At 46.6% G+C, this 27,480-nt stretch overlaps 1 protein-coding gene, 1 long non-coding RNA gene and 1 pseudogene across 2 annotated transcripts; all 3 read left to right on the top strand.

Annotated features, from left to right (window-relative positions):
• The first annotated feature begins 704 nt into the window (after window positions 1–704).
• LOC123062890 (uncharacterized) lies at window positions 705–2,516 on the top strand. Its single transcript, XR_006429947.1, has 2 exons — window positions 705–1,114; window positions 1,941–2,516. It is a non-coding gene; the product is annotated as an uncharacterized lncRNA (long non-coding RNA).
• Window positions 2,517–9,366: 6,850 nt separating this feature from the next.
• LOC123057083 (probably inactive leucine-rich repeat receptor-like protein kinase At5g48380) lies at window positions 9,367–10,730 on the top strand (annotated as a pseudogene).
• A 2,028-nt stretch (window positions 10,731–12,758) lies between these two features.
• On the top strand, window positions 12,759–13,562 carry LOC123057082 (probably inactive leucine-rich repeat receptor-like protein kinase At5g48380). The gene has a single exon (XM_044480235.1). It carries the CDS (start codon window positions 12,759–12,761, stop codon window positions 13,560–13,562), a length of 804 nt encoding a protein of 267 aa, XP_044336170.1.
• Window positions 13,563–27,480: the final 13,918 nt, after the last annotated feature.

The raw sequence follows: 27,480 nt of genomic DNA, 5'->3' as shown, positions 1-27,480 counted from the left end.
GTATGATTTGCGCCGCTTTTGAAGTAAGCGCCAGTTGGTTGTGTCCTAATGTGATACCCTATGTAGAGGAGCCCGCCATCCAAGCCAACCCTACCCGGGTTGCCTTCACCAACATAAGCTCCCCTACCCACCAAATATTTATTTATAATGTAGCCCTGCCCGGGTTACAACTACTTAATACAGATACTTCCCTGATCTGGTCCAATTGCCAAATTAGTGGATCCACCTGATCCAAATCTCATTTCATTTATGAAAAATATTTATTTTTAATTCTTATGCAAAATTTTAGAAATGACCCATAGCCCAGAAAACAATTATCAAGACATGGTCAAGGAGATGACGACTTGCCGGGTAGCGCTTCGATCAACTCGGAACCACCAGACGTGGCTCCTACGGGTCCGAGATCGACTCCTGATAATTATTTCAGGAACATGTTTATATTATTATTTATTTTCCAAATTAAAAATCTAACATCCAGCAACACGGCCATGTTGAGCAAGCCACATGTAATTAACTAAGTGGTGATACGTCCTAGTGTTCCATTGAGAGATAAAATGCATTAAGCCATCCAAAACAGAGTAGCATGCACGTATGTCATCCAGTCCAGAGAGTGGTAAAAGAAATGATAAGTAAAAAGAACAGTAGCCCAGTACTGTACTACTAGTACTTTGCTGGTTAAGGCCCGTGTCTATCCAGAGAGACTACTTAACTTCTTGTTGTCCCACGAACAGAACCAGCCCACTCACCTCTCTCTCTCCCCCAAGAACAGAGCACGGCCGCCGTCGCCTCGATCTGCCCCGTCCGGGCATCTCCGGCGACACAGCAGATACCTACAGATTCTCCTCGTCTCCCTTTACCATATCCCCCTATTTATTTGATCCGCCGCCGCCAAAAACGTCGCCACCACTCAATCCTAGCGCCGCCTTATCCAGGTCTGGTGGGCTTGCCACTGGCTGCAGCAGCAACGACGTCTCCATGCCTACATCTTCCTCCAGCAGAGCTGCACGCATGAGGCGTGCAACTACGGCCGTCAGGTGCGAGCGGCTTCACCGGTGCGGCTCCGGCAACATGGCCGCTACCAGCGCCCGACTCGCCTTTGTCTACTGCTACTAGTGTAAGTGCCAGTCCAAATTCCTCTCTGTGCAGTGTTCTTGCTTCTACTACAAGTGTTTGTGTCGTGACTCCCCTTACTGCCATGCTTCTTGTTAATCTCAAGACCAAGGAATTAATCAAGCTTTACTCTTGTGGTGTGGACGTGGTCTGCAGATTTGCTCCATATTGTTTATCATTATTTTTGGCTCTACTATGCTATCCCTGCACTACTATGATTCTTTTTATTAAGCTCAAAACTAGGAATTAACCAGTGAATCCCCACTGTTAAAGGCTCACTACAAATCTATGGGTGGCAAGTTAATTGCTTGTGATGGTTAGGTGCTGCCACAAATTAAATCTAAGCATTCCTACTGTGTGTGCGCACACACTCCTCTCTGAACCCCACAAACAACCAAGTGAACAGCAACATTGATAGACTCAAATTATACTAAGGGAAACCGGAAAAAAAATGAGTGAGATATTCTAGCAAGATTTCATTTGTGCAAAAGTTAAATGGGTTATTTTCCGGTACAGGGTATGTGCAAGTGAGACATACCATCTTGAGATTTATTTCTTAACAGAACATTAACCAACCAATGTTTACTGAAAATGACAGTGGTCAAGTAGCATACACAGATTGTCTGGCCCCAAAGCTACACATGCAATCTTAATAATGGGTTAATTTCTAAGATTTAATTCTTAGCATGTCAGATCTAATACAAGGTAGAGATGAACACACACATAGATTTTCTTCTACAGCTACAAATGAATCACAAAACTGCAATGTCTTTGTTTTCCTCCATCTAGTTTATGTTTTTTTTCACTCACTATTGTTTCTCTTTTTACAGCAAGGTAAATAGATCAAGGTGAATAGATGCTTATGGACTGATTCAAACCGAGGTGGAGATAGATAAGAAATCAAGCAAGAAGGGCTAACACAACAAGGTACTTGATTAGTACCTGGTGACGCATGCAACCCAAAGAGCTTCACAGCAGGGGAGGATAGCAGTGTGGCAGAAGGTGAAAAGGTAAGGTGAAAAGGCAAGGTGAAAAGGCAGAGGGGTTTCTCCAGCGGATGATTGTGTGTGGCCACAGTGAAAAGGATGGCTCCTATTTATAGTGGGGTGAATAGCTATGTCGGTTTGGAGAGGCATTACATCTGGCATGCATGCGTGGTTAGTCTTGCATGCATGCCTCCACTTGTGTCTATTGTGGGCTGTATTAGGGACAAGTGTAATTTGCTTGGCTGGCCATTAGTTGGCATTTACTTTGTGTGAAGTAAATGAGACAAGGGTTTATAAAATATAGGGAGGTTTGGAGAAGAATTGTTGTGCATGACTAAATGCTATTAGCTGTAATAAAAATAATAATTAAGTGTAGTTATTTCTATTATTTTAATTAATGTTTTGGCAACGCCGTTGAAATTATCGTTATCTAATTTTATTACTATTTATTTATTTATTTATTTTATGGTTTTTACACATTATTCTCTAACTTAAATGAATAACAGTATTGCAATGAACATGATCTAATCATATTCATGCTCAACATAGACACCTGATAACATTTATCTAGGTTCAATACTAATCCCGAAGGCAGATGGAGCGTGCGATGGTGATCTCATTAAGTTTGAAAACCCTTCCAACACACATCGTCACCTCGCCCTTAGCCAGTCTCCGTTTAGTCCGTAGCTTTTGCTTCAAGTCACCAATAATAGTAACTGAAGCGGTATCCAATACCCAGGTGCTACTAGGAGTACTATTGAGGTACACATTAATAACACGTATATACTTTGTTGAAGTTGCCAACCTTGTTATTTACCATGCATTTGGGGTAATTCCGCTACCAGTGACCTTCCCCTTACAATAGAAGCACTTAGTCTCGGATTTGGGTTCAACCTTGGGTTCCTTCACTGGAGCGGCAACTGGTTTGCCATCCATGAAGTTTCCCTTCTAGCCCTTGCCCTTCTTGAAACCAGCGGTCTTGTTAAACCATCAACACTTGATGCTCCTTCTTGATTTCTACCTTTTGCGGTCTTAAGCACCGCGAACAGCTCCGGGATCAATTCCATCCCTTGCATGTCATAGTTCATCACGAAGATCAAGTAGCTTAGTGATAGTGTCTAGAGAACTCTATCAATCACTATCTTATCTGGAAGTTTAACTCCCACTTGATTTAAGTGATTGTAGCACTCAGACATTCTGAGCACATGCTCACTAGCTGAGCTATTCTCCTCCATCTTGTTGGCAAAAGAACTTGTCAGAGGTCTCACACCTCTCAACACGGGCATGAGCCTGAAATCCCAATTTCAGCTCTTGGGACATCTCATATGTCTTATGTCGTTCAAAACATCATTGGAACCCCGATTCTAAGCCGTAAGTATGGTGCACTAAACTATCAAGTAGTCATCAGGACGTGTCTGTCAGGTGTTCACAACATCCACAGTAGACGTTGTAGGGGTTTGCACATCGAGCGGTGCAGCGAAGACGTAAGCCTTCTGTGTAGCAGTGAGGACACTCCTTGGACTACGGACCCAGTCCGCATCATTGCTTACAATATCTTTCAACTTGGTCTTTCTCTAGGAACATATTGAAACAGGGAGCTACAACGTGAGCTATTTATCTACAACATATTTGCAAAGACAATTTAGACTATGTTCATGATAATTCAGTTCATCTAATCAAATTATTTAATGAACTCCCACTCAGATAGACATCCCTCTAGTCATCTAAGTGAAACATGATCCGAATCGACTAGGCCGTGTCCGATCATCACGTGAGACGGACTAGTCATCAACGGTGAACATCTCATGTTGATCGTATCTTCTATACGACTCATGTTCGACCTTTCGGTCTTCCGTGTTCCGAGGCCATGTCTGTACATGCTAGGCTCGTCAAGTCAACCTAAGTGTTTCGCATGTGTCCCGAGGCCATGTCTGTACATGCTAGGCTCGTCAACACCCATCGTATTCAAACGTTAGAATCTATCACACCCGATCATCACGTGGTGCTTCGAAACAACGAACCTTCGCAACGGTGCATAGTTAGGGGGAACACTTTTCTTGAAATTTTAGTGAGGGATCATCTTATTTAGGCTACCGTCGTTCTAAGCAAATAAGATGTAAAACATGATAAACATCACATGCAATCAAATAGTGATATGATATGGCCAATATCATTTTGCTCCTTTTGATCTCCATCTTCGGGGCTCCATGATCATCGTTGTCACTGGCATGACACCATGATCTCCATCATCATGATCTCCATCATTGTGTCTTCTTGAAGTTGTCTCGTCATCTATTACTTCTACTACTATGGCTAACGCTTTAGCAATAAAGTAAAGTAATTACATGAAGTTTATGTTGACACGCAGGTCATAAATAAATTAAGACAACTCCTATGGCTCCTGCCGGTTGTCATACTCATCGACATGCAAGTCGTGATTCCTATTACAAGAACATGATCAATCTCATACATAACATATATCATTCATCACATCCTTTTGGCCATATCACATCACATGGCACATGCTGCAAAAACAAGTTAGACGTCCTCTAATTGTTGTTGCAAGTTTTTACGTGGCTGCTATAGGTTTCTAGCAAGAACGTTTCTTACCTACGTGAAAACCACAACGTGATATGCCAATTTCTATTTACCCTTCATAAGGACCCTTTTCATCGAATCTGATCCGACTAAAGTGGGAGAGACAGACACCCGCTAGCCACCTTATGCAACTAGTGCATGTAAGTCGGTGGAACCAGTCTCACGTAAGAGTACGTGTAAGGTCGGTCCGGGCCGCTTCATCCCACGATGCCGCCGAATCAAGATAAGACTAGTAACGGCAAGTAAATTGACAATATTGACACCCACAACTGCTTTGTGTTCTACTCGTGCATAGAAACTACGCATAGACCTAGCTCATGATCCCACTTATGGGGATCGTAGCAGAAATTTAAAATTTTTTACGCATCACCAAGATCAATCTATGGAGTAATCTAGCAACAAGGGGAAGGGGAGTGCATCTACATACCCTTGTAGATCGCTAAGCGGAAGCGTTGCAAGAACGTGAATGAAGGAGTCGTACTCATAGCGATTCAGATCGCGGTTGATTCCGATCTAAGCGCCGAACCATGGCGCCTCCGCGCTCAACACATGTGCAGCCCGGTGACGTCTCCCACGCCTTGACCCAACAAGGGGAGAAGGAGAGGTTGGGGAAGACTCCGTCCAGCAGCAACACGACGGCGTGGTGGTGGTGGAGGAGCGCGGAACTCCAGCAGGGCTTCGCCAAGCATTACGAGAGACGAGGAGGGAGAGAGGTAGGGCTGCGCCAAGAGGGAGATGATCTCGTGTATCCTGCAGCCCCCAATACCTCAAGTATATATAGGGGAAGGGGAGGGGTTGCGCCCCCATCTAGGGTTCCCTCCCTAGGGGTGGCGGCAGCCCCAAAATCCATCTAGGGTTGCGGCCAAGGGGGGAGAGAGGGGGGCGCACCTAGGGTGGGCCTTAAGGTCCATCTGCCCTAGGGTTTGCCCCCTCCCCTCTAGGAGGCGCCTTGGGCCTTAGTGGGAGGCGCCCCAGCCCACCTAGGGGCTGGTCCCTTCCCACTATTGGCCCATCTAGGCCTCCGGGGCTGGTGGCCCCACCTGGTGGACCCCCGGACCCCTCCGGTGGTCCCGGTACACTATCGGTGATGCCCGGAACACTTCCGGTGGCCAAAACCATACTTCCTATATATCAATCTTTACCTCCGGACCATTCCGGAACTCCTCGTGATGTCCGGGATCTCATCCGGGACTACAAACAACATTCAGTAACCGCGTACATACTTTCCCTATAGCCCTAGCGTCATCGGACCTTAAGTGTGTAGACCCTTCGGGTTCGGGAGTCATGTAGACATGGCCGAGACAACTCTCCGGTCAATAACCAACAGCGGGATCTGGATACCCATGTTGGCTCCCACATGCTCCACGATGATCTCATCGGATGAACCACGATGTAAAGGATTCAATCAATCCCGTATACAATTCCCTTTGTCTATCGGTACGATACTTGCCCGAGATCGATCGTCGGTATCCCGATACCTTGTTCAATCTCGTCACCGGCAAGTCTCTTTACTCGTTCCGTAACACATCATCCCGTGATCAACTCCTTGGTCACATTGTGCACATTATGATAATGTCCTACCGAGTGGGCCCAGAGATACCTCTCCGTTACACGGAGTGACAAATCCCAGTCTCGATTCGTGCCAACCCAACAGACACTCTCGGAGATACCTGTAGTGAACCTTTATAGCCACCCAGTTACGTTGTGACGTTTGGCACACCCAAAGCACTCCTACAGTATCCGGGAGACGCACAATCTCATGGTCTAAGGAAATGATACTTGACATTAGAAAAGCTTTAGCATATGAACTACACGATCTTGTGCTAGGCTTAGGATTGGGTCTTGTCCATCACATCATTCTCCTAATGATATGATCCCGTCATCAACGACATCCAATGTCCATGGTCAGGAAACCGTAACCATCTATTGATCAACGAGCTAGTCAACTAGAGGCTTACTAGGGACATGGTGTTGTCTATGTATCCACACATGTATCTGAGTTTCCTATCAATACAATTCTAGCATGGATAATAAACGATTATCATGAACAATGAAATATAATAATAATAATAATAATAATAATAATAATAATAATAACTAATTTATTATTGCCTCTAGGGCATATTTCCAATAGTGCCGGTGCAGGCAGTGCCGGCGCGGGGGGTTGTGCGGCCGCCTGTGCAGCCGTGGCTTGACGCGCCTCCTCCTCGGCCTCGCGCTGCTCCTCCTCGAGGTCGTGCTCGAGCATCTCGAGGTACTCGCCGTCGCGGCGCTCCTCGGCCACCCTGATCTTGCGCCAGTGCTCGAGGTACGCCTGCTCCTGCGCCGGCGTCGCTCCCATCCAGACCGGCGGCGCGCGTACCCACTCGTGCACTACTCCCGTCCAGGAGTAGCGCTCGATGGGGGACGACTCGGGCTCCGACTCCAGCTTGATGGGGGACGGCGGGGCCACCGGCGGCACCACGCTATCGCCCGCCGCGAAGAGGGCAAGGGCCTACGCCATTGCCGCCTCGTATCGAGCCTCCTCTTTCGCCTCCACCGTCTCCGTCCTGCGCCGCTCGTCCTCCTCGCTCTCCCGGCAATGGCGCCACCACTGGGATCATATCTAGATCTAGATGCCAGTTGTGCGGCAGCGTCACGTCGGGATATGGGAGAGGTTGGTGGTGCTGCCAGTGCCACTCCGCCTGGTGCACTGGCACGCTCACGCGCTGCCTCTGCCGGCGAGGCACCGGCGCCGGCGGAGGCGGGAGGAACTCTGAGGGGAAAGGGGTGGCGGGGGACTTGCCCTTGGCCTTGCTGCCGCTGGCGCCGGAGAAGAGGCCCATCTCGCTGTGGTTTTGGTGGCTAGGGTTTGCCGGCGACGAGGGAGCAAAGGATGGCAGATGTGGACGGCGAGTTTGGATGAGGACGGCCCCGCCGCACGGTCGGCTTAAAAAAGGACGAGCGCCGTCACTGACGCGTGGGCCCGTCGTCATAAATTAAGCTGACCGCGTGAGCAGCAGGTAGTTTGACAACCGCCATGTGGGGACGCGGCGGACAGCGGGAAGGCGCGCGAAGCGTCCATTCGGCGTCCGCGCCGACACATTTGGGCCGCAAATACGTAGGCGCGGACACGATGCGGACGTGATTTGGGTTTGGGTCGGCGCGTTCGGCCGCCACTTTTGTCCGCGCCGACCCAAACGGACGCAGGCGGACGAAATGGGTCGGCCCTTTGGAGTTGCTCTAAAAGCCTTTCCCGATAACTATATTCAATGTTGCAGGCAACGTGTTATCAGGGACTATTCCTGTTCTTTTTTTTTGAAACGGGGACTATTCCTGTTCTGCTACAGAAGTTTCGCTTATGAACTTTGTTGGTAACCGGGGGCTTTGTTGCGGTGCACCATTGTGTAAATGCCACACGATCATTACAGTATTGGAGCAACCATTGGATTGGGGACGGTTTGTCGTCGCCTTCTACTTCCCACACTCCTTCATCTGCTTCAAGAGGCTTTGTGCCTAAGTCGTTCGCATATGATTTACTTGTGTGTGTGTTTTATTTCGAAAAGATGATTCACTTGTTCTGAAACTGTGCCTGTCAAAAGTTGTCGAACTAGGCTTTCGCCTTACTATATTAATATGGCAACCACATAATACAACTGTTGGGGCCTCAGTACAAGCACAACCAAACGAAACAAAAGAGAAACAACAGAGAAAAAATGCCAACAACGTCGGCTCGATGAAAACAATGTTGATTCGCAACCGCTACGCCCACCGGAGAATTCCCACCATGCTCCTAGCTCTTCGGACCGCCACATACCAAGCAACACCTTCAGGAAATAACGCGACAACGACGATGCTGTTTCCCGGACTTGTCCTAGGGTTTCCCCCGGTACGCAGAGGGGCGTGGTGGAAGGGGTATACCCGACGCCCTTCAAGAAGGCACGGCAACACCCATGAGCATCACCGCGTCAGTGCCGGTCCAGCCGACAAGGATTTCTCCCGACCGCCAACCAACCACGACCCCAGACGATCCAGCACGCTCCACCAAACATGCCACCCACCAACATGCGCCACCACGGTCCTGCAAGCATCATTGCCGTCTCACCATGGCAAGCGAAGCGAGACCAACGAACCGAGAGGAAGCAACCGGGAACGACGAGTGACAGAATCGGCAGCCACGCGGGAGGGGACAACCTCCACCGCCCTAGGAGGTAACTGATCGGATGCCACATCAAGAGCAAACCAGGCACCCTACTAGGCGTTCCCAACACGTCGAACAATGGCACTGGCAAGCTTGTGGTCACCAACGCTCCATAACGACGGGTTCTGGTGGGACAGGGACGTGGGCTCCCTTACTTAGCTGTCCAGCCACTCCAGCACGGCAGAAATGGCTTAAGTGGATGTGTGCATTCTAACTAGTAGAGACCGGGTGCGTGTTCATTGTATTTGTATCCACTTGATATTTTATTTTGAGTCGATAAAATTCATAGTTTGTCAAAAAAAAAGCCACTCCAGCATGGCCGCCTCGTCGAACAACCCCCCGGGACACATACCTCTGAAGTGGTACCGTGGCAGTCTAAGATGACATAAACCAGGCCTTTAGACTACATTGTTTTTTTCAGATGAGTACAGACTTCAGTGCTTTTACTGCATACAAGGAGTGCTAAAACAGAATGAGTAACGAGAAGACACAATGTTGGCCCGCAACGTGATACCGGTCTCCACACGTTCCGGCGTCAAGTCCACGGCGGCGACCGGCCGTTTGTCGTGCCGCACCGCATCACCAAGTAATAAATCCACCAGTTGAAGGTTCTTCCTCAGTCAGCATATCGATATGTTCCTTTTTCTTCAGCTAATAAGGGGCATGGCATGAACGTTTCGTTCATTCAAGGAATTATAGCTAGAGGCGCTGTTTTCCGCTGCATGATTTGCGAGCAGCCGTCATCTACGGGCCAGGTGAGTTCACGAGAGCCGAACCTTTTTATTTCTGCCACTACTATTTTCTTCTCTTCTCATACAAGTATTTTAGTAAAAACATAAGGTGATATAACACAATACCATCGATCGTGCGTATTTTAATGGCGCAGGTGACACCGGAGGTTACACGAAGCTGCTCGTCTGGCTGCTGCTCCTAAGCAGCTCGTTCCAAAAAAAAAGCAGCTCGTCATCGTATTTTGGCCATGGAATCAGTGATTCTGATGTCCGATGCTTGAAGGGTCTCAAGCAATCGTTGGTTGATCCTAACCATGTACTCGAAACCAGCCCAGAAAACGGTCCATACTCAGCCTCGTGGACATTTCCTGAAAAGAGCATTGACGGTTACATATGCCGGTTTGCCGGCGTGGAATGCTGGCACCCTGACGAGAATACGGTGATCGGTTTGCACTTGGGCAGCCTAGGGCTCGAAGGTCCATTCTCTCAAGGTCTCGAGCTTTGCACCTCATGACCTACCTGGACCTGTCAGGCAACAACTTCTCAAGCCCTCTCCCGGAGCGCATCTCCGAGCAGTTGTCCTACATAACCTACCTGGACCTCTCCAACAACAGTTTCTCAGGTGGAATCCCCGCAAGCATCGCCAACATGACGTACCTGAACGCGCTCACCCTTCAACACAACCAGTTCACCGGCGGAATTCCAGCGCAGCTGGGCAACCTTTCGCGGCTAGTTTCCTTCAGCGCGGCGGAGGACTCAATGTCTGGTCCTGTCCCGGACTCTCTGCACCGCTTCCCGGCTGCCAACTTCACGGGCAACCCGGGGCTTTGCGGGCCGCCGCTGGACAAGAAGTGCAAGAAGAGGTTCAGGGTGCGGATACACATCCGTCTGGTTCGGATTCAGGAGATGTTCGTCCGGATTCAAAAACTGTTGCACAGCATCAACGACGCATCCATCATCCGGGCGTCGGCTGGGTTCATCTTGGGCTTCGTGGTGGCCTTCTACTTTCCACACTGGTTCGTCTTCTCCGAGATGCTCCGGCCCTACGTCTTTCATGTTTGTGGGGGACTGTGTACCACGCGCATATGCATATGCAATGCAATGGTTCAGAGATCTGCCCTATGAAATACAGGAGTATTGAGTAGTTTTTTTTTCCGCGATGGGTTGTACCATGAGTGGCTGATTGGAGATCCATCGATGCTTATTTTCTTCGCATATTGCCCCTGATTTCATTTTCACCAATAAACAAAGGAAAACATTGAGCCGCTTGATCAATGGTATCACAACACACCCCCACGATAGACGTTGTTGCGGGGCCATGCTAGATTCCTTTTTTCCTTCGCCTTAACCCTTAACCCCAGCTTTTAGCCAAGCAGAGCAGCTGTTTGTTTCACTCCTTGTCCTCGTATAGGCGAAGGTATTCAGACATCCATGAACTTCGATATAATTTTTATTATGTTTGAGGTGTTTTGTACTTTCGGTGAATATTTATAATAAATCTGATCCTTCTCTCAAAAAAAGAAGGCCTGACACTTTAATCATTTAAATTAACAAATCATGGAAAAAACAATTATAAAAAAATCAGGGTGAAGTCTAAGAAAAGAAAAGACATGAAGAAAACATCAGAAATGTCCTAGATAATTTACAAAAGTATCTTGGCATTTGAAATATGAGCAAATAAATTAGGAAGTCTACTAGAAGTCTAGAACATACAGAAATTCAGAAGCATTCTAATAAAAGGATAATCAAGAAAACTGATAAAAAATTCATGACCATTCACACAAATCACCATAGTCCTGAATTTCCGTGATTATTCCTCAATATTTTGTAAGTTGTTTCAAATTTCATGTCTTCCTCTAAAATATTTCTACATTTTCCTTTTCTTTATCTTGTAATAAATTCATTGGAAAATATCATATGAAAACCAGCATTCGATGGAAACTGGTGAAAACCAGGCGAAAACGATGTTTTGAAGTTTCGATTTTTTTAAAAAAATCGGATGTTAAGAAAGTGATGTTCTATTTCCTTGCAAATTTTCAAGTTCAACCACATTACGATATATGAGCTGTGAAAAAAAAATCAACACGGAATAGTGCCGAACAGTAACGTCACTATCATTGCTGAATTTGTCTTTTTCATAGCTCGCGTCACGTAATGTGTTTTATATTGAAATTTGACATGACAATAGAACATCATCCTCTTAAATCTAATAATTCTTTTAAGAATTTTTTGAAACTTTCAAACATGTCGCAAAGTTTTCTTTCAATGTTGGTTTTCGTATAATATTCTCCCTAATTCATTTCGTAGGGATTCCAATTTTTTTTTATGTTCTTCTATAATATCTCAACTTTTGAGAACCAGCATGTGATTGGATGATTATGAGGTTACCCCTGACCCACCGGGAATAAAACCACAGATTTGAAAACCTTGATGTCTCATTAAGACAGAAAATTTGTTTCAGCCAGAGTCAACGTTTCCGTTGACAACGAGACTCATGGGGTGACTTTTCATGATTCTGATCTTCAGTAGGGGTTGCATGAGTGTGTGCGTCTACATTGTACTCCTTGTTTTAAAAAAAACGCTTTCCCTAATTTTTTAATATTTTGAGAAATCACCTTACACCATAATCATATGATCGAACTCCCTAAACCTGACTTTCTTAGGCAATAGAGTATTATTTTCCTTGCTACGTAACCTGCTGACCATGGCCATCTTGCCGGCTGCTGGCCGGTTGGCCGGCCGGCCGCGACCGCGTTTCGGTTGCCTTGGTGCAACGTGCCGTCTACAAGACTTCAGAAATTAACAAGAAAAATGTGATGTGCTCTATTGGAGGGATTCTTCGTTTTGAAAGCGCTGCGCCCCTTGAATAGTTGCAGGTGGTGGCTTCTGCTTTCGCAATCTGCAAGTTTTGGCCGAGCGCCGGGTGAGTTTTTCCGAAGCCGAAACACCTCATCTCGTCCATGAAATCAGCGAAGAAAATAAACATGTCATGTTGCCTTTTTGAAGCCTGCTTTGTAGTGTTTTCATGTCTTTTTTGTTTTTTGATTGAATCGGAGTTCTTAAGCGTTCTTGCACATGTCTTTATCAGGTGAAGCTGGACTTGACAAGACAGAAGTTTTGGCCAAGCAGCTGTTTGTTTCATTCCCGTTTGTGATGACTGATGGTACCAAGTTCATCTTGTTTCTCCTCTTGAGCAGCTCATCATTGTGTTTTGGCTCTGATCTTGATATCCAGTGCCTGAGGTCTTTAAAACAATCAGTGATTGATTCCAATGGTGTACTCAATTCCTCTTGGGATTTTGACAACTTGGACCGACCTAGCTCCGTTGGGTCCATATGCCGATTTATTGGTGTGGACTGCTGGCATCCCGATGAGAACAGGGTTCTTTCTCTGCGACTCGGCAATCTAGGACTTGAAGGCCCATTTCCTGAAGGTCTTCAAGATTGCACAAGCATGAGCGGCCTGGACCTGTCGGATAGCAAATTTTCAGGACCGATTCCCTATGACATCGCACAGCAGATGCCATATCTGACATATCTGGATCTCTCAAACAATAGCTTTACAGGTGAAATCCCTCAAAGTATCACAAATTTGGCATACCTGAATGTATTGAAACTTCAACATAACCAACTCAGCGGTCAAATTCCAGAGCGGTTCAACATGCTCAGTCGGTTAACCACGTTCAGTGTTGTAGATAACTTCTTGTCGGGGCCTATTCCTACTTTTGCACATGTCTTCTCGCCTTTATACTTTACTGGTAACCGGGGCCTTTGCGGTGCACCATTGGACGAGTGCCCCCGGAGTCGAAAATGGAGGCTGATACCAATCAGGCTGCGTAGGATCAACGAAGAGTCCAGTATCGGAGCGGCTGTCGGGTTCGTCCTAGGGTTCGTGGTGGCCTTCTACTTCCACTTGTTCTGCTCCAAGAGGCTCCTTCCTTGTGTCTTTCGCGCATGATCCACTTGTTCTGAAACTTTTGTCTGTCATCAACTACCAGGGGCCAAATGAGCACTTTGAACCACAAGTTTAGGTTGGTTTCTGTTTCTGCATGAACTTACTAGTAGCTTTGTCACCTCATGATATGTAACTTAGCAAGTGTGTGTGCTTTGCTTGTAATGCGCATTTCAACTCTTCTAGAATGATTATTTCAACCTTGGGCATAACCAACTTATAGAACGATTTACTAGCCGTTTCTGCCATTCGATAAGCTACATCGGTTACATTCAATATTGCAGGCAATTGTGTTAGCATGGACTATTCCTGTTTTGCTACAGAAGTTTCGCCTATGAACTTTGTTGGTAACCGAGGGCTTTGTTGCGGTACACCATTGCGTAAATGCCACACGATCAACGATCATTACAGTACTGGATCCTGCATTCCTTCGTCTGCTCCAAGAGGCTCTGTGCCTTTGTTGTTGCATATGATTCACTTGTGTGTTTTTTTCTTTCGAAAAGATGATTCACTTGTCCTGAACAGTAACCTCAGTTCATTTCAATTCCGGAACATATTGAAGTAACAAATATGTATACCTAGCCAGTCGCAAGTGCCAGCGCTTTGGTTTGCCTGTAGTGTATATTTCAATTCTGAAAAGATGCATACCGATCATCTTTCTACTGAGAACCCTGCATATGCACGAGAAATCTGGACCATGGGTATTCTTGTTGGTATACAGCTACTCTAGCAAGTACTAGCAGGCAATAATTTATGTTCTAGTAACTGTAGACTTCCTCCTCTACCAAACTCTATAAAGGTTTTCGCCATTTAGTTCAGTCCAATTAGAGCAACTTCAATGAGGCGACTCATTTTGTTCGCCGCCGTCTATTTGGGTCGGCACGGACAGAAAAATCAGCCCAACGCACCGACCTAAACGGACGTGCGTCCGCTTTCGTCCTCCTGCCGACCAATTCTCGACCCATTTTTGAGCCGGATTTGCGTCGGCGCAGATACAAGACAGACGCGTGCGCTCACCCTCTCTCCTCTCTGGGCCCGCTGGTCGGCGGCATATTGGCCTCTCCCCATCCAACAACACACCCTCGCCCGCCTGCTTCGTCGCCGACACCGCCGGCCATTTTTTCGATAGAAAAAAGATGCATAGATAGTTCTAGCATGGACAGATAAAAGAAAAGATCAACAACTCGTCGTTTTTCAATTCCGACTCGGTAATGTCCTCCTCCGACGTCTGAATATAGGCATCAGCATACCGCTCGTCCTCGGAGTCTCAGGACGACGCTTCTCCTAGCTTCATGTTCAATTGAGCGGCCTGCTTCTGCGCACGCTTGTCCTCCCGATAGGCGGCTCGCTCAGTCCTCCTCGCCTCCCTCTACGTCCTCCTTTGCTTGTAGAACTGGCGCTCGTCGACGATGTCCAGCGGGAAGCGTTCGCACCACACTGCCATGGCTTCCACGTCCATCTCAGCGATGGCGAGGCGACGCTGCCGCCTCCGGTGGTCACGAAGATCCTCATCGGTGAAAAGCCGCGGGAGAGGAGCGAGATCCTGCGCCCGCTGGCTCGTCGACCCGTCGGGAAAATTCATCTTCCGACGAGGCCGCAGGAGGCGCCATGCCGTCGCGTCGTGCGCGCGGGCCGCCTCCTCTGCGGTGTCGAAGGTGCCGAGAATGAGGCGTTTCTTACTAAATCAGATCTCGGAGGAGAAGGCGCCAAGGCGGCGCTGGCGGACTCCGCGCAAATCCGAAGCGCCCAGGCGGCACATCGACATGGTGGCGCAGAGGCGGCGAGGCTAGTGAGGGGGGGGGGGGCGAGACGAGTGGGCGGCGGACAAAGTGTGGAGGGAGCGCCTTTTTAATAACAAGCGCCGGCCGCGGCGCGCCAAAACCAGCGCGCGAACCTTTCCCGCACGCCGGAGCGCCAAAACCAGCCCGTGCTAGACCGATTTTCCCGCGCGCGGACCTTTTCCGTGCGCTGGAGCGCCAAAACCAGGACGACGACATGGCCGCTGGCATGATCTATGCGTGCGCGGTCATGAAATGGGTCGGCGCGTTGGACACACTGCCGACCCAAATTTAAAAGAGGGTAGACACCAGACGGGCGTCGACTCAAACGGACAAAAAACAGACAAAAACGTCGTCCGGGGTCGATCTGTTGGAGTTGCTCTTGACATTCCTTTCGGAGATATACTGTCCGGTTTGGCATGGCTTTTGTTCAATGCACCTTCAGGTTCTGCATGCAAGGTCACATCCAATATATTTTTAGCAATCCCAATTTCCATCAGTGTACAACCCTGAATTTTGCTTTCAGTCAAACTATTCACTCAACTCCACTCTCAAATCACATTACAATCTGAAATTCAAATTCAGTCACACTATTCACTGTATTGTACTCTTGGTTCACATCAGTTACACCTCAAGATGGCATTTGCCTTCTTTGCTGCCGTCGCTTCTCTCTTGGTTCCAACTGAAACTAGTAGAGTAATAACTAGTGCAAGGCAAGATAAGTAGCCGGGAACATCCAGTGACAGTACCGAGCAATGCAAGTCAATCAACTGAGCAGACGGCGGCGTTGGCTTCGCCTCGACACCTCAGCGGCGTCGTTGACGCTTGCTCCGAGCCGTCGCGGGGCAGCGGCCGTCCGTCGACTCCACGGCTAGGCGCGTCGCGGCCTGACGGAGACAGCCGCGTGGGCTTCATGGCCTCAACAGCTCGGCCGCATCGACGAATCTTGCTCCTCGGATCCGGGGCGCGGCTAGGCGTATCGCGCCCTGACGGCGGAGCAGCGGCTGCTCTTCCCCGGCGGCGGAGTGAGCCCTACAGCGAGGCGAGAGCGAGCGGCCGAATAGCTTTTTTCTGAGGGGAACCGGCCGAATAGCTTTTTTTTTAGAATTTCGGCCGACATTGGGCCGCATGGGCTGGCTTGTTTTCGTGTCCACGCGAGAGAAAAGATGGCACTGGTTTCCGTTCGCAGCGCGCGTCGTTAGTACCACCGGAAGTCTAATTGAAGCGTGACCGGTTTATTAAACGGATTATGTTTGCTACATCGCTAACACGGGAATCATGCACGGCTCTTAGCTGTGAAAGATGCCAAAGAGCACAAATAAAAGAGGCCACTGAGCTCAACCCGTGACCTAGCACCAACAAGTGCACACGGACGAAAAGAAAGCCTTCGAGCTCATCCGTGACCCAGCATCAATAAGTGCGCACGGACCAAAACAATGCAGCAAAAAAATCCCCTATGAGGGCACAGTCTAGAAAGAATAGCGCAATTGCATCCCCCGGGTTTATCTTGGGGATAAAGCTCGTTCTTGTCGTCGTCCTTGACGAAACAATAGTCACACCCTCTAACCTGCAGTCTGATCTTGGGGATAAAGCTCGCTCTCCTCGTTCTCGTCGTCGTCCTTGACGAAACAATAGTCACACACCAACGCTTCTCGCACGAAGCTCATCAAGATTCTCCAAATTCAGGTTTGTTTTTGAGACATAAGTGAAAAAGTCATGCATGTTTCCTTACATGAACAGGAGACCGAAGCCCCCTCTTCCGTGCTTTATATATATTATCATTAATGAAACCAGATACTGTATTCCACTGAAGAACCAAATAATGCCTCTTACGTTTTCTGCCTAGTAAGAGAGTCCTCCCTCAACCTTGAGGACGTCTTGTAAGAGTATCCAGATTTTCTTTACCATGATATGTTCACACTCTATATTCGTTTTTTTGGTCCAGTGAACACATTTTAAAACATGCATGATAAATGGTCTGCTATGGCATGCACACTTCAAAATTCGATACAGAAATATGACCATATATGGCGTGTAACCAAACAAATTGGTGCAACTTGAATAATAAGGTAGTATATACTTTCTGAACTGTACCAGTTTCTGTATGCACAGGAGACACATGGCCGTATTTGTGCTTCACAATGTAGGTTATAGGAATGATATCCATTCAAGTGTTCTGAAAATCCAATAACATTTTTGGAATAAAATAAACTGCAAATGCACCCGGCAAGATCATGAGATCAAAGTTCTTGCAAGAGGGCTAATTCTTTTCTGCCAGAAAATGATGTAAACTCCCTCCACTTTCTTCAATGGAAGTTTCTACCAAGACCGGTGACTCTCGACGATGCTGGGTCGCTCTTTCTGCCGTGTGCCTTCTTGCCATACTCATGAATTCATGATATTATGGCAACGCACCGCCTATCAGAGCCGTTGGATCAGGCTAGAGCGATCATGATTCAGACTGAGACTGGTTGTGCTTTTCAAACTTTTGTACGGTAGAAGATACACTCGGCTTATCGTATGTCATTGTCGGTCCACCCCGGAGTAGCACCACATCAGTCCTAGTGTTCTTTGCCAAATGTCAAGTGAAAAGGTAATTTGTACCAAGTCTTGGCTTTATCATATACTAATCCAAGTATGCATTGCCTTTACTCTCCACAATGTTTTACCTTGCCTGTCACGTATGTCTTCATAAATGGATGATTTGGTGGCATCAGTTTCACAAGTTATACACTAGTATTTTTCTCTGGGTGGTGAGTGGGGACTGATGAAGTCTAATTCTTTCTTCCCTTTATACTTGTGGCAAATCCTTCCAAGTCAATAAGACTTCAGAGTTTGGCAGAAGAAAAGGCTATGCTCCAGTGGAGGGATTCTCGCTTTTAAAAGGGCTGCACCCGTTCATGTACTGCAGATGGTGGCTTCTGATTTGCCTGGATCAACCGGCCGGTGAGTTTTCTGAAGCACGCAATGTTGTCTATTTCTTCTTTTTTTCAAGTAGAGTGTTCAAGTATTCTTACACAAGTTTTGATCAGGTAGTGACGCTGGAATTGACAAGCTGCAAGATTCTTACACATGTTTGTGATGGCGGATGATACCAAGCTCCTCCTTTTGTTTTTCCTCTTGAGCAGCTCATCGTTGTGTTTTGGTTCTGAACATGATATCCAGTGCCTCAAGTTTGTACAACATGTTAAACATTGTATTATGCGTATATACACGGTATTTGTATAAACCGTGTGTATCAAGTTATATGCGTGCGTGTAGTTTGTTAGGCAGGTAGGATCGATCCTCTTGACGTTGTATTTATCTTGTAGATAGATGAGATCGATCCTAACCTCCTCCCTTTGAAATTTCTTCGGCCTTGTGCCTATTTAACACGCACGCGTCCCTGCTTCGGTGCATACGCTTAACCTACTTTTCACATGGTATAGAGAGCCCTTTCTCTTCACCTCATCTAGCTATGTCAAGCTCCTCCTCCGCCGTAGCCATGGCCGCACCCTCCATTGCCTCTCTCTCGGACACACCATAACCGAGAAGCTCACCCGCGAGAACTTCCTTGTATGGAAGGCACAAGTCCTGCCGCACATCAAGGCGGCAGGAATGACTGGCTACATCGACGGCTCCACCCAGGAGCCCCCCGCTGTGATCGTGACGGAGAAGGACGTCGTCGGCAAGAAGGAGAACACCTCCATGCCCAATCTAGAGCATGCAATATGGGTCACCCCACTAGTAAAAAACAGGGCTTTGGTCCAGGCCGGGTCAGCCCATTAGTCCCGGTTCAGTCCAGAACCGGGACCAATGTGGGCATTGGTCCCGGTTCGTGAGCCCAGGGGGCCGGCCGGGCCACGTGGGCCATTGGTCCCGGTTCATCTGGACCTTTTGGTCCCGGTTGGTGGGATGAACCGGGACCAATCGGCCTCGCTCCTGGCCCACCACCATTGGTCCCGGTTGGTGGCTTGAACCGGGACCAAAGGCTCCCCTTTAGTCCCGGCTCATGTCACCAACCGGGACCAATGAGGTGCCTATATATACCCCTCGCTCGCGAGCAGAGCATCCCAGTGCTCTGTTTTTCTCTGGCCGAGGGGGAGAGGGCTTGGTGGTGCTCTAGCTCACTTCCTATGCACACAAGGTGTTCGATGGAATGCCCGAGCCACACTACTTAAGCTTTCTCCTCTCCAAGCTCGACCTCAAAGCTCCATTTTCCATAATATTTGTCTAGGTTTAGCGGTCCGTCACGCCCCGTCCCCGTCTTCACCGCCGTCGATCACCCGCGCCGAGCTCATCGCCGGCACCATCGTGGTGAGCCTCTTATTCTTATCTTCTTTCTGAAAGGAAAAATATTCTTACTTGTATGTTTACATAGATACTTGTATTATTTTCTTACTTTTATTATTGCATCTTATATAGTGCGATGGTTTTGGTATCCGCCCGCGTCGGCCCTCGTCCTGTCTATGATTCGGATGTGGTATATATATTATCTTTATAACTATTGGTTTATTTATTGTTTATGAAAATTATGCCGACCAACGTGACATAGATTTTATTTATGTAGGATGTATGTGAATCGGAAATGCCAACCGACCCTATTGTCGAGAGGTTAAATTTAGTTGAAGAAGAAAACAATTTGTTGAAGGAAAAATAAAAAAAATTGAGGAGGAGAAGATGATATTGGAGTTGCATGTTGCGGATGTCGTCGATGATCACAAGATCAAGATGGATGCAATGCGCTTGAAGATTAGAAAGATTAGAAAATATGTCATTCATACCGAGACTTGGTATCATTATGCCGTTGGATCAATTGTTACCTTGGTTGCGATTATGATCGCATTTTTTCGCATTGAAATGTTTTACATAGTTTCAATGTATGGTTTAATTAATTAGATGCTCTGGAGAGCTATATGTTGTTAGATGAGAACTATGTATGCACTTTGGTTTTAATGTGATGATGAACTTCTATTAATTTGGACACTTAATTATATGTAATGCACGCAGATGAACCGACAATGGATGTACGGTGACAGACACATCTGCGAGTACATTAAGGGCGTGCATGAGTTTCTCGATGCGGCTGAGGCAAACAAGAAAAATGGTTTTATGTGTTGTCCATGCACTGAATGTGGGAATATGAGGTCTTACTCTAACCGGAAAATCCTTCACTCCCACCTACTTTACAAGGGTTTCATGCCACACTATAATGTTTGGACGAGGCACGGAGAAATAGGGGTTATGATGGAAGACTGCGAAGAAGAAGAGTACGATGACAACTATGTGCCCCCTGAATACGGTGATGCTGCAACGGGGGGAGCTGGTGAAGATCAAGAGGAACCCGACGATGTGCCCAATGATGCTGCAACGGGTGAAGCTGCTGAAGATCAAGAGGAACCAGACGATGTGCCCGATGATGATGATCTCCGCCGGGTCATTGTCGATGCAAGGACGCAATGCGAAAGTCAAAAGGAGAAGCTGAAGTTCGATCGCATGTTAGAGGATCACAAAAAAGGGTTATACCCCAATTGCGAAGATGGCAACACAAAGCTCGGTACCGTACTGGAGTTGCTGCAGTGGAAGACAGAGAATGCTGTGGCTGACAAAGGATTTGAGAAGCTACTGAAAATATTGAAGAAGAAGCTTCCAAAGGATAACGAATTGCCCGACAGTACATACACAGCAAAGAAGGTCGTATGCCCTCTAGGATTGGAGGTGGAGAAGATACATGCATGCCCTAATGACTGCATCCTCTACCGCGGTGCATACAAGGATCTAAACGCATGCCCGGTATGCGGTGCATTGCGGTATAAGATCATACGAGATGACCCTGGTGATATTGACGGCGAGCCCCCCAGGGAGAGGGTTCCTGCAAAGGTGATGTGGTATGCTCATATAATACCACGGTTGAAACGTCTGTTCAGAAACGAAGAGCATGCCAAGTTGATGCGATGGCACAGTGAGAACCGAAAGAAAGATGGGAAGTGAGAGCACCCGCTGATGGGTCGCAGTGGAGAAAAATCGAGAGAAAGTACTGGGATGAGTTTGCAAAGGACCCAAGGAATGTATGGTTTGCTTTAAGCGCGGATGGCATTAATCCTTTCGGGGAGCAGAGCAGCAATCACAGCACCTGGCCCATGACTCTATGTATGCATAACCTTCCTCCTTGGATGTGCATGAAGCGGAAGTTCATTATGATGCCAGTTCTCATCCAAGTCCCTAAGCAACCCGGCAACGAAATTGATGTGTACCTAAGGCCATTAGTTGAAGAACTTTTACAGCTGTGGAATGAAAACGGTGTATGTACGTGGGATGAGCACAGACAGGAGGAATTTAACCTTAAGGCGTTGCTGTTCATGACCATCAACGATTGGCCCGCTCTTAGTAACCTTTTAGGACAGACAAACAAAGGATACCACGCATGCACGCACTGTTTAGATGACACTGAAAGTATATACCTGGACAAATGCAGGAAGAATGTGTACCTGGGCCATCGTCAATTTCTTCCGACCAACCATCAATGTCGAAAGAAAGGCAAGCATTTCAAAGGCGAGGCAGATCACCGGAAGAAGCCCGCCATGCGTACCGGTGAGCACGTACTTGCTATGGTCAATGATTTACACTACGTAATCTTTGGAAAGGGTCCCGGTGGACTAGCTGTTCCGAATGACGCTGAGGGACACGCACCCATGTGGAAGAAGAAATCTATATTTTGGGACCTACCCTACTGGAAAGACCTAGAGGTCCGCTCCTCAATCGAGTGATGCACGTGACGAAGAACCTTTGTGTGAACCTGCTAGGCTTCTTGGGCGTGTATGGGAAGACAAAAGATACACCTGAGGCACGGAAGGACCTGCAACGTTTGCACGAAAAAGACGGCATGCCTCCGAAGCAGTATAAAGGTCCTGCCAGCTACGCTCTTACGAAAGAAGAGAAAGAAATCTTCTTTGAATGCCTGCTCAGTATGAAGGTCACGACTGGCTTCTCGTCGAATATAAAGGGAATAATAAATATGCCAGAGAAAAAGTTTCAGAACCTAAAGTTTCATGACTGCCATGTGATTATGACGCAACTGCTTCCGGTTGCATTGAGGGGGCTTCTACCGAAAAACGTCCGATTAGCCATTGTGAAGCTATGTGCATTCCTCAATGCAATCTCTCAGAAGGTGATCGATCCAGAAATCGTATAGAGGGATAGGTCTCCATGGGCCATCAAACAAAGGATGTTATCGGGTTTTGTGTTGACTTCATTCCTGGCCTTAAAAAGATAGGTCTCCCTAAATCGCGGTATGAGGGGAGACTGACTGGAAAAGGCACTCTTGGAAGAGACTCAATAATATGCAGGGACGGATATTCTTGGTCTCAAGCACACTACATAGTTCTACAGAACTCTACCTTGGTGACCCCGTATGTCGATGAACACAAGAACAATCTGCGCTCCAAACACCCGGAGCAGTGCGACGACTGGATTACATGTGAACACATCAGGACTTTTAGCAGTTGGTTGGAAACACGTCTCACAGGTGACAACACTGTTTGTGATGAGTTGTACTTGTTGTCTAGGGGACCATCTTTGACTGTATTGACTTACAAAGGATACGAGATAAATGGGAATACATTTTACACGATCGCCCAAGATCAAAAGAGCACCAACCAAAACAGCGGTGTCCGCTTTGATGCAGCAACCGAGAGCGGAAAGGACACATATTATGGTTACATAGTGGACATATGGGAACTTGACTACGGACCTGATTTTAAGATCCCTTTGTTTAAGTGCAAATGGGTCAACCTGTTAGGCGGCGGGGTATGACAACAGTGGATCTGAAAAATCTTGGGTACACTGACGAACCGTTCGTCCTAGCCAATGATGTGGCACAGGTTATCTATGTGAAGGACATGTCTACCAAACCGAGAAAAAGAAAAGATAAGGAAGCGAATACATCATACGATGAGCCAAAGCGCCACATAGTTCTTTCAGGAAAAAGGGACATCCTGGGAGTGGACGGCAGGACAGACATGTCTGAAGATTATGAAAAGTTTCATGAAATTCCTCCCTTCAATGTCAAGGCTGACCCAAGCATCCTGATAAATAATGAAGATTATCCATGGTTACGGCGCAATAAGCAAATGACACAAGCGAAGAAAAAGTGAAGACTTTCTCCCGCAACTATTATGATGATACCATGCCAACTTTGTAACACACGAACATGCTACCATTGTCCGTTTTGTACATGCACATGCTATGTGGGTGAAATTATGATACCATGCCAACTTTCAACTTTTTCAGAGTTCATTTGAAATGCTTTCATGTCTTATGGTTCGGCCCTCGTAATACCATGACCATTAGTCCCTGGCCCATGCCAACTTTCAACTTTCAACTTTCTAAAACTAATGGCACTAACAGAAAGTTTATAATTTTGCTCCTCGCCCCTGGCCCATGACCATTAGTCCCGGTTTGTGCCACAAACCGGGACTAAAGGGTTGGTCCTTGTTGCGGGCAGAGTTTAGTCCCACCTCGCCAACAGAAGGGGGCTCACACCGGTTTATCGGAAACGAGGGTCGTCGAGGGTCAGGGTCGCCGAGCGGTAGAGGAAACCCTAAATAGAAAGTATCGTCGGTGTGAGACACATGTGGCCGTCGGTGTCAGACACTACATCCACGTCCCACAAGTGACGTGGGCGTCGACGCCCACGTCACTTGTGGGACGTGGATGTAGTGTCCGACACCGATGGCCACATGTATCTCACACCCACGATACTTGCTATTTAGGGTTTCCTCTACTGCTCGGCGGCGACGGCTGCGTTCGGGCGAGTGAGAGAGAGAAAGCAGAGGAGAGGAGGGCCACGGGGGGGAGTGATAGAGAGGTCGAGGGGGTTCGACATCTCCGTGGCGTTGCGGGAGACGTCCAGGGGGAGGAGGAGGCAACCAGGCAGGGAGGAGGTGGCCGGGGCGCGTGGCCGCGCGCGCCGGGCGCGTGCACGTCCTCCTGGCAGGGAGGAAGACGACAGGGGAGGGGAGATGGGCTGGGCCAACAGTGTTGGGCCGTCCAGGTGGGCTTCGGTGAGCGCCAGGTAAGTGGCTGGGCTACTGGTGGGCTACCAGGTAAGTCTTCTGCTCTTTTTTAATTTTTCTTCTGTTTTGTTTTCTATTTAATTGCCACTGAATTCAAATTCAAACAAATTTGAAAACAGTGCCAAAACTCCCCTGGATAATTTTATGTCACTTAAGGTCTACTCCTCATAAACATAAAATATCTCAGGGCATTTGAAAATATATTCATTATATATTATGAATATAACTCCAAATTCAAATAAAATATTGATTTAAAATCAGAGCCCAAATAATTCCTTAGAAATGTCCCAAAATTTTGGTTTGATTTATAACTCTTGCCAAAATTGTCAGAGCTATTTCTAGGGCATTTTGGATTTACTGATTGCAATTTTAGGGTTTCTTGCCCCTTTATTAAAATGATTTCCGAGGCTTTCAATTTCCTCATTTCAACTTTCGGAATATAGACATGATGCACACATAAAGCTAGCCTAGAGCATTACCAGAAGCTAGGGATGCGACATCTCATGCGGATCGATGCACACTGATTCAACCAATCAGCGCGTCTCATGCGGATCGATGCACACTGTAGATAACCCTAGCGCCTGATCTCAACCATCCATGCACAACGATCGACGACCCAGTAGTGTGCGGGGTTTTGAGGGGTTTTGACTGATTAGGGTTGAGCATAACTAATTCAAAAAAATCAAAAAAATACAAAACTTGCGCACATAGTCTTATTATGTCGTATAGTAACGAGAAAAAAATATAAATATGGTTTACATACATTTTTACGAAAAATCCTTCATAAAATTGTCATTCCTCGAACAATGTAGTATGGAGTTCAAGGGAGAGAGTAGGTGGGGTTTTGAAAATGAAAAGTCTGAAAAGCTCACCAAAACTTCATTTTGGATTGACTAAGAAAGATCTTAACTTACTTTTCTCATTTTCATGTTTTAAACTTGTTATATATATAATTTTCTATTAAATCTTGTTTTTTCAAAAATAATAATAATAGAAAAGTAATTCAATAAATAGTGAGACTTTAGATTTACAGTATATAGGTAGAATAGATGTGTAGAAAAAATATTTGGCTGGTTTAGACAAGGTGCCAAAAAAACTTGCTTAAATATGAGGCCGTTTACCCTACCTTTGGAGGTCATTTGAGACACACTTTTCATGACTATGAGTTCAACTTACCAAAAGGGCTCGGAATGATCAGCAAGCAAACATATTTCAGTTGAGGTACTTTAGATAGCATTAAAACATCAATACCCATCCCTAATTCAAATTTGAGCCCAAATTTGAATTTGAATTTTATTTGGCCGGTTTAGACAAGGTACCAACAAACAAGTTCGAATAGAAATATGGGGATACATAGTGACTACCAGTACGTACCAAGTTACAAAAATTATTACATGCCCCAAATTTTCAAACTGTTCTCTGTTCTACCTCTTCCTACCACGTCGCATGCCCTTTTTCGCCTTACCACTTCTTGTTTTTTGTTCTACTACACACACAAGTTCACTAATTATCTTGGTTTTCTTCACTGGTCTTTTCAACACCTCGCCAACACCCTCGTGATCAGTGTCTTCAGTCTCAATATTGACAGCTGTTTCAGTTTCTTCGATGTGTACCTCAGCATGGGTTTCTTCAGTCTGAACCTCGACACGCTCAGGTTCAGTTTCAACCTCGAGAGCAGTTTCTTCAGTCTGAATGTTGACTACAGCAGGATTTTCTTCAGTCTGCTCAGGCTCAGGCACACTTCTCTTCTTTCTACTGCCATTGACTCTTGCTTTTTTTGTTGGCCAACACTATTCAACAACAAGGGGCTGACTTGCTCGCTTCCTCCTGGCCATTGGGAAAATGTTATAGATATAGTAATTGGAAAAAAGCACCAAATCAAAACACAGACAAATAAACAAAAACATACTTTGGCTTATCAGGAGTGTAACGACATTTGACAGATCCCACTCTGTGCCCAAGTTCCTGGCACAACTTGCATATGTTTTTGTTACCTTTTTGGACCCTTTTTGGCTTTCCATCTTTCTTTTCCTTCTTACTACTCCCACCTTTCTCAAACCATGCCTTGAATCTACTCTGTTTAGGCCTACCAGCCATTCTTTTCGTCAAGGGAGGACACATGGAAAATTCAATGTCCACTTCAGGCCACTGAGACTGATCTGTAAGTGCTGGAATTGGAGTAGCATATGCAGCTTCGAATCTTGCTACCGAATAATATTCATGCAAATATGGGTGCATATTTATCTTCGGTTGGGATGCTAAGAAGAGAATGGCATTCTCACATGGTTTACCAGTGTGTTGCCACTCGAGGCAAGTGCAATCATGCAATTCAGTGTTGACAACATGTCTCCTTCCAGTTTTGTTATCTCTAACTTCAGCACCCCAAGGTGAAGATTTTTCAACAAACAAATGTGAAAGACATCTGCTCCTATTGACCACCTGTTGTACCACTGCTGGAAGCTTATCACCTTGCAGACAATCACATATCCTTCTTCTCAATTCCCACAACCGCATGAGCATGATCCTGATTTGGTCAACCATGTCATGCACAGGCAAATCTTTTAAATCCTTCACCTTGTTGTTGAAACTCTCTGCCAAATTATTGTTGATGTGGTCACACTTGATAGCAGTGTTGAATGCTGACCTGTACCATAACAAAGAATGGTAGGTGTTCAGCCATGGACCAAACTCATCACATGCTGCCATTATCTTATCAAGATGATATTTGTGTGTCTGTCTAGTGTAAGATCTTGCTGCTGGCCACATGCGCCCAAATTCTTCTCCTCTAAATTTTTTGATCAAATTCATCCACAAATGACCGAAGCACTCCCTCTGCTCAGCATGTGGGAAAACATTTTTCATTGAATTTTCAAGCCCCTTACATGCATCTGTGTGTATAGCCAAAGGTGACACTGGCCCTAGGCATCTTTTCAACTGGATCATGAACCATGTCCATGAAGCCTCTGTTTCTGACTGAAACAAGCTAACAGCAATAGGAAACATCCAGTTATGTCCATCTAGAGCATTGCATGCTGCCAACTGACCATTCCACTTGCCTGTCAAAAATGATGAGTCTATGCTCAAATATGGACG

Source organism: Triticum aestivum, chromosome 3A (genome assembly GCF_018294505.1).
Source record: "Triticum aestivum cultivar Chinese Spring chromosome 3A, IWGSC CS RefSeq v2.1, whole genome shotgun sequence".
Taxonomy (NCBI): Eukaryota; Viridiplantae; Streptophyta; class Magnoliopsida; order Poales; family Poaceae; genus Triticum; species Triticum aestivum.
This window is presented reverse-complemented; position numbering and strand designations above follow the sequence as displayed.